At 41.6% G+C, this 7,880-nt stretch overlaps 3 protein-coding genes across 3 annotated transcripts; 1 reads left to right on the top strand and 2 right to left on the bottom strand.

Moving 5' to 3' along the window:
• Positions 1–2,921: 2,921 nt before the first annotated feature.
• On the bottom strand, positions 2,922–4,171 carry FOMMEDRAFT_30784 (uncharacterized protein; the record flags this gene model as incomplete). The annotated part of the gene is made up of 7 exons (XM_007269521.1): positions 2,922–2,929; positions 2,976–3,123; positions 3,226–3,250; positions 3,321–3,342; positions 3,403–3,494; positions 3,681–3,780; positions 3,847–4,171. 7 exons carry the CDS (start codon positions 4,169–4,171, stop codon positions 2,922–2,924), a joined length of 720 nt encoding a protein of 239 aa, XP_007269583.1.
• Positions 4,172–4,570: 399 nt separating this feature from the next.
• On the top strand, positions 4,571–7,220 carry FOMMEDRAFT_30783 (uncharacterized protein; the record flags this gene model as incomplete). Its single annotated transcript, XM_007269520.1, has 9 exons — positions 4,571–4,764; positions 4,817–4,941; positions 4,999–5,018; positions 5,068–5,116; positions 5,169–5,471; positions 5,535–6,747; positions 6,847–7,006; positions 7,128–7,166; positions 7,194–7,220. The coding sequence occupies 9 exons, from the start codon at positions 4,571–4,573 to the stop codon at positions 7,218–7,220; spliced, it is 2,130 nt and encodes a 709-aa protein (XP_007269582.1).
• Positions 7,221–7,250: 30 nt separating this feature from the next.
• Positions 7,251–7,553, bottom strand: FOMMEDRAFT_159752 (uncharacterized protein; the record flags this gene model as incomplete). The annotated part of the gene is made up of 2 exons (XM_007269519.1): positions 7,251–7,289; positions 7,356–7,553. 2 exons carry the CDS (start codon positions 7,551–7,553, stop codon positions 7,251–7,253), a joined length of 237 nt encoding a protein of 78 aa, XP_007269581.1.
• Positions 7,554–7,880: the final 327 nt, after the last annotated feature.

Here is a 7,880-nt window from a genome sequence, read left to right as displayed (position 1 = left end):
TTAGAGTTATAACACTATCTGTATAATTGTTGATTGTTTCTCTAAGTAAGTCTATACAGTTCCAACCTGAATAAAACTTAATTCTAAAAGTATAGTACACATTTATTAGAACTATGTCTTCTAGTTGTACAGACTCTCTTAGAAGCTTATTCATAATTGTAGACTGTAATTTGAGTTGAAATTTATATAGAACTTGTATACACTTCTTAGAATCTAAGAGAACTCCTCTACTATATATTACTTACAAACTAATAGTTAAACTGAGTAAGTCAATCAGGAGATTAAACTCTACCTCTGAATGTTTATTAATTACTAACAGTCAGATTAGTCTGAATAGTTAGCTTTAACAGAATTTGTATACAATAACTAGTAGTACTCTACTATAAGACAATCTCTGTTCTTCCTTAAATATAGAAGGTATTTATATTAAGAGACTGTTCTAAGCTAGAACAGGAGTTCTGAATCTGTAACAGACTTTATAGAACAGATACACAAGACTAGAGAGAATGTGTAAGCTTTTTTAGAGAAGGTAGTATAAGTTATAAAACAGAACTATAATTAGAAGAGGTCTATAGTCAAGAATTACTAGCCTAGTAACAAAGTAATACTAGAAGCTACTAATTTGACTATGAATTGTCTAATAAAGAAGTTGGACAACAAGTGCTTCAGACCCTTTGTTATTAAGAAGAAGGTTAGTATCTCTACCTACAAACTCTAACTCTTAACAACTTAGAAGTATATACACTTAATGTTTAACAAAGTTCTGTTGTCTTAGTACTATGACTCAGGTTTTCCTTCACAATAAAGACTCTTACTACCTCTACCAGAACTTGTTAGTTCTGAACCAGAATACAAAGTAGAGTATGTAGCTGACACTAAGTTAGTGTATAGAAAGCTTAAGTTCCTTGTCTACTAGAAAGAGTATCTAGTTGAGGAACACACTTAAGAACCTACTAAGAATCTTACTTATACTACTAATACAATCTAGGACTTTTATTAACTTCATCTGAGTACTCTATACTAACTCTGCCTTACAGATTTCCAAACCCTATTATTCTAACCTATGTTTAAGCTACTAACTAAGCTTAATGTTTACTAATCAGGACAATTAGTTTTAGAGGGAGGGTAATGTTATAATCTACTACTCTAACACTCTCAGTTCTGTTAGTTCTGTACTCTTCTATACTAGAACTCAGAACTTCTGTCTCTTGAGTGTATAATATATAAACTATATGTAGACTGATTCCTATAGTAACTTCTACTACTATCCCTCTCTACCTTATTACTCCTTTCCTTTGTCTACTCTTTCATTCTTTGTTTATTCTAAAGTCTCTTACCCTTTATCTACCCCTTCATTCTTTGTTCACATATCTTTGACCTTTTTACCCTTTATTCTTTATAGTTTATTATTCTCTAAGTACTTTTGTGTAGTTTAGTATATATACATGTATAAGATCAGACTAGTTCTATAGTCTTAATCTTATCTACTCTAGATAGTTCTGTACTCTTAAGCTTACTCTATATACTCTATACTTGTCTTACTTACTCTCTCTGTCTGTTCTGTAAGTTATGACTATGTTCTAGTACTTGTGTCCTGTTATTTCTGTTATGTAGGATAGTTGTAGCCTAGGTCCTCTTACTAAGCCTTCAGGTTACCTCTACACTATTACTGACAGGTTTTAGAAGAGTCTTACTACTAATTACTATAGTTAAACTAATAGTAGTAGTAATAGTACAACCTGTAACAATCAAGCTAGTAATTTAGTAAAGTGTTAATTTACTTAAAAATCATAATAAAGAGAGAAAAAAATACTATTAAGAGTAGTACAAATAGACTAGCTAAAACTGTCAGAACACTAGTTGCTAGTAATATAGTAGTAGTAACTGTACTAATAGTAATGAAGGCAGCTTTAAGCTTACTAAGCTAACTGTTTAGGTCCTTCAGCTCTTTTTACAGTCTCTCTAGTATCTTATTGTCTTTATCCTCCTTGTCTTTAGCCTAACTAGAGAAGGTGCTAACAAACTTACTAAAGTCATCCTTGAGTTTATAGAAATATATAGTAGTATTGTGTGTGTCTGTAGAGAATTCCTCTACATTCTGTACAATCTGTGTGTAAGAAACAAATACATAAAGTATAAAAAAACTATACATTTATAAAATCCTCTAGCTTAGCTTTCCTCTTATTGACAGTGTACTGTTTGTTGTTACAAAGTAGTAATATTACAGATTCACACTCTTCAAATGGGAAAATAAGTAATAGTAGTATAGTAATAGAAAATATACTTACATTCTCTATAAACAGCAATCTTGACAGTAAGATCCTTACTCTAATACACAACATTGTAGAATGTCTATAAAAGAGTAAAAACTTCTGAGCTTGTAGTGAAAAATGACATTGAATTAGGAACAAGTGGCAAACTTGATACAATGTCTTCAACCTTAGAGTAAATGGGCCTGATTTAGGCAGAATGTTCTTTGAGTCAATTGCTGACAATTCCCTCATCAGGTTAGTGAACATTGTCTTAATTTTGTTACAAGCAGAGGAAGCCAACATTACAGACTGTTTGAGGTGCTCAGCAATTAGTAGGTCTGATATGGCCTTTACTATACTGACAGTGAATACAGCCTTCTTATTAGATGAGAGAGGTGGCATCTTGTCTGAATTGGTAGCAAGAATATTGATTTTGTGGTCAGTAAGTTTTTTGGCAGCAGCTAGGGCCTTGAGGGCATCTGGGTTTGCACCAATCTGCCCATCAATTTATTTGATAACATCTTTGTACAGGGGTGGTACTTTAGTAGCCATGATTGCAAGAATGCAAACAGTGGTGGTGAACAAGTAGTAGCAGATTGTAGGGTACTGATACTATCTCCTCTGAATGATACAGCCATCTTAAATACTGCAAGACCTGCAAGGACGGGGTCAGTTGTCTATAAGATTTTTTGTAAAGGTACAATATAATTCGAGATTGCTCACTTGCTGAGTACTCTACAGGTAGGCAATATTTTTGTGCGCATTTGATATGTTTTCGAAATTGTTCCGGAGTTATACCAGTCCGGACCTCTTTTGCTAATGCATGCGAGTGAATAAGTCTACCTGACATGTCTGGCTTCCCTGCCTGGTTCTGAAAGATGTTGCAAATATTTTATCGCATCAGCGCCCGCCAGCATGCAGTCTGTAACGAAATGCCCGGCTTGATGAAGAATACATGCAACTTCACACAAACCCCATGCCCTAGTTCAATTAGAACACTAACATATAGTTCAGTAACTTTAAAGTAGCTCTGTTAGGTGACATTTAGTAAGAAGTTAGAAAACTCACCAGGCTTTGTTCGTGCGTTTACCTGGTCAATAATCATAAACTTGTGCCTCGTTAAGGACGTCAGAATGTGTGTGGCACATACCTGACTCAGACCCGATGAAGGGGGTATACAACTTCCGGGAACAGTTTGCTTCATGGGAATCGGTAATTGGAAGTGTGATCAACTTCCCGGCACTACTGTACCGTATTCTTATTCTCAATGTGGATAATTTCATTGATAGTTGTCAGTATAAGTGAGCACCCCGACTCCCTGAGTGTCAGACAGGTTCGAAGAACCACGAAAAGATGCTTGGAAGTGTCTTTGAGCGCACAGCCTACTTCAACTAAGCACAGTCTTAAGTTCTTGTACACAGTACTCACGAGCCGAGGAAAAGCCAACAACATTGGAGGTGGAGTCTACTTCCCCCACCAGCAGGAATCGTTATCGCCCAATCAGCAAGGACCATTAGATTATGCCTGGCTAGATGCAATAATGCAGTATGTTGCCGAACTGTATGTCATTGTCACTGTGGAAGTAGCAGGTAACGTCTATTTGCAGTATATGAATAGAATAATCCAGCTGATAGATCATCGCCCCTTCTGTCAGCTTGAGCTTGCATTCGAGAACCAGATTCTTTTTGGATGTTGGAGGAGTTGTCGCTATTTCGCCAGGCCAGGAGATTGATGTGTTTGGTCATGTTTCCAGATGATATCACATGAATAGTCACCATCACGTGCGTTTGCTTCGCCTCAATTGAACGCGCTACTTTTGTTTCGAGTCTCGACGCGTCGTCCATGCTCTGGCGTCGTACAATGTCTGTCTTTCCGTCCGCCTCTCTGTCTCCGAAGAGAGCTATGTCCTCGTCGAGCATGCGCGCCCCGGATGCATTGCAGGACCCCTTTGGCGACGAGTGGCCGCCTAAACAACGATGCTCAGACAACCTGACAAAAAACACATCTTTATTGAGGGACAGGCTACAAGCCTTCGCACAGTACGTCTCTCATCCCCTGCAACAGCATCTTACCCTGATGACCTTTAAATTCCAGCCCTGCAACAGCCTCATCAACCAGCACAGCAATGAACCCTCTAGATTTGCAATGGTCAGGACCCCGATCAAGGGTGAACAGTACATTGACAGATCGTGAAGAAAGCAACACCGCCAAGTTGAAATTTCAGTTGTTCCTTATCTCCGTATTTCTCATGCACATCCTTTGAAACACTCAAAAGCAGCACGATCCAGTCAACCATCTTATCATCTTGTTCACCAGCCATGCCTTCTCCTAGACCGGTATCCAAAGGCTCAAAGGAGAACGCTGTCGTCCAGTCACCTTCACAGATTAATCGTGAGCCTGCGATAGTCCATCCTCCGGCATTGTACTCCTACAAGGACTACAAACCAGCGCCAGTGCGGGTGTACGTGCGTCACGAGGAGGAAGCGAATGTCCTCGTCCAATCGCTTTCCGGGTATGCCTTCAACAAAAGATACGCTTTTACTCATTTTTAATGTCGTACTTAGTGGTGTTGGATTTGACCTTGAATGGAAAGTTATATTTATAACAGGCGCGAAACAGCTGCCTGTTGCTACCGTGCAATTGAGTAACCGGAAGACGATTCTCGTGATTCAGGTATCTGCAATGAACAGTGAGCTGAAAGTATCGACATCATTTTATGTACATCCGTTGACAACCATTTTTGTAGAATTTCCGGTTAAACTAAAGGTATGGAAGAGTATCAAAGATTCGCTGAAAACTCTAATCTCATTACTAGGAACTTCTTGAGGACCCAAAGGTTCTGAAAGTTGGTGCGAACATCTTAAGTACGTTTACTGCACCTTTGTGCAGTGATGCACTGCTAAGTGTTCCTCAAAGATGATGGTAACAAACTCGCAAGGGACTACGGCGTCCGTCCGCAGGGACTCATTGAACTCGGAGCTCTCATCCGACAAGCCGATAAACACTACCTCGAACGCTACTACCAGGCCAGTGCCTCTCTTCGCCCCGCTGGTTCGGGTACAGTATCGACAAGACAAAGTCCAAAGACAAAGAGACGGCCTGGTACACTTATCAACCTAGCAACGGTGATTGCAATGTACACGGGAAAGGAATTGTCGAAGGGGAGCGTACGCACAAGCAATTGGGAGGGGGTGCCATTAAGTGAGGCTCAGTTGGAATGTACGTCCGCCTTTCTCGTTTTACTTTCTTTTTTTTTCGTGTCTGAAAGAGTTGGCTGAATAGACGCAGCAAACGACGCACATAGTGCGTTTATTGTGTACGAGAAGCTTATCGAGATGGCGAAGGAGGCGAATGTCGTACTCAGGCCGGCGGAATATACGAAGGGAGTCGAGGCGTTGTACTTCAACAAACCAGCTAAGAAGTTTGTACCTGCGAACCCGCTGTTTTGCCCTGCTCCGCTCGGCCAGGCTCCACCAATCAAACCAACCTTATCTTCCTCTTCAACTTCGACTATTTCTACGACTGCGACGATGACCACTGCTTCGGAAGTTGTTGCGACCTCTTCGGCGACGACTTCCTCCACTACCTTAGATCATCCGCATTTAACACCTACAAAAGCCACATTTGTCAAGTCTAAGAGTAAGGCGCAATCAGCTCAGGACAAGTCAACAACAGCTACGACCCCAACCAGAAAAGCAATTTATTCAGTAACGTACGCGGAAGTCGATGATAGTGACGTAGAGATTCTGGAAGTACGGGTTACTCGTCCAGACAGACTTAAGGGTTTTGAACCAAAGTCAAAAAATGAGGAGAAGGATAAAGCTGCTACGACGAGGTCATCAAATGATTTGGAAGAAGCAGGCTCAGATACGATAAAGTACAAACGTGGGAAGTTTAAACCCAGTTATAATTCTGTCTCGAAACCTGGTGCCTGTGATACGACAGCAAATACTATGACTCAAACGACGTCTTCGATATCCGCAAACGAGAACGTTAGTGTGATAGAACAATCGAGAGCCGAACGTGATGTGGACCCTTTATCCGTGTCTACGGAATTCTTCTCTGCAGGGACTCGCGTATCAGTGTCTACATTCGAGTCCGTCATGTCTGCAGATCCAAATCCAAGTGCACACCATACTCCGCAATTCAAACCGAGCTACAACAAGACACCAACACCGACAAAAGCTCCCTCAACACCATCAAAGCATACAATAGCAATACCTGCAAAATCGACCCACCATTCTGTCTCTGCCTCTTCCCATATATCTGTGTCAGCGTCCCTTTCTTCCCCTTCCTCCCAGTCATGCTCCCCCTCGCATGCCCCCTCCCGCTCACCGCGTCCACCCCAGCCACCACTTTCACGTCTCTGTGCGACGAAGCAACGACCCCAACATATCCGCGCCTACAACCTCTGGCACGTCCGGCAGCTCTCACTTGATGAGATTTGCGTTTTGCTGAGGTCGAGGGAGAACCCGCTTAAAGTTGGGACTGTCATGTACGTATTCATTCATAACATCACCTCTTTTTGTTCCTCCTTCGTCTTTGAAGAATGAACGGATGGGCTCATATACGTTATGCCATCTTACAATTACAGAACATATATCGTCACTGCCCTCCAGACCGACCCTAAACTCCAGTTCTCGCGTGAGAGGCTTAGAGCGCTCATTAAAGATGGGGATTCGACTGGAGCCGCGTGGTTTTATCATGAAGAGTGGTTTAAGAGACTTGATGTGAGGAGGTACGTTAATATGGAGGTTGGTGCTGCCCGTGACGGTGAGGGAGAAGGCAGATGACGAATGAGGACAGTTAGATTGTGAACGTGGATTGGATGGTTTATGTTTTTTTGACTCTGATTTCTTGAGTATGTATCTGTAGAGTCTAGGCTATGCTGGATACAATGTATACGCATATATTGTATGCACTTATAGAGTAATTATGTAGCTGCGCTGGATTAGACCGGGACAGTAGCACGAGTACAAGTACTAATCCTTTGCTAAATTACTTTCGTTGAACACCTCCGATCCCTCGATATTCCATCTTAATGAAAGAATCTCAATGTGGGGATACTCTTCATCTCTGCTGCTGTTCCTCTGGTTCAAGTACCGCATCACTTTCGACGTCCACCTCGAATCCTTCGACATCATCGTCGTCTAATTCCGGTCCAGGCGGAAGTTCAACAAGTGGATATTCTTCATCTCCACTGCAATCTCCATTTTCGCCGTCTGCAGAGCTATTTCTGCCGTACAACTCAAACCACAGAAATGGACGGCTAATTCCAAACTGCCGCCGTACGGCGTCCATTGACTCTTAACTTTTTGCATCCAGGCCCTGAATCCCACGGCCCAATTAGGGACGACCCTGACCAACCACTTACATAATTCTTGCAGATGGTGGCCCTTGTCATAACCAGAGTGAGAAGTTAGGAGGGGGGCTTGGGGGGGGCAGAGCCCCCCCAATTAGGTTTAGGGTAAGTTTGGGCTGTTAGGTTTGGGTGTTAAGTTGGGTGTTAGCTGGGATTGGGGGAGGGGAACATGTATTTTCTAAGGAAAAGTACTTTATTTTTGACTTAGTGAAATGCGAGTGTAACTACATGTGGCCAGTTGGAGCTAACCAAAAATGGGCCGTGGG

The sequence above is a fragment of the Fomitiporia mediterranea genome (genome assembly GCF_000271605.1).
Source record: "Fomitiporia mediterranea MF3/22 unplaced genomic scaffold FOMMEscaffold_10, whole genome shotgun sequence".
Classification (NCBI taxonomy): Eukaryota; Fungi; Basidiomycota; class Agaricomycetes; order Hymenochaetales; family Hymenochaetaceae; genus Fomitiporia; species Fomitiporia mediterranea.
The sequence above is the reverse complement of the archived record's forward strand: the minus strand, read 5'-3'. Positions and strand labels throughout refer to the sequence as shown.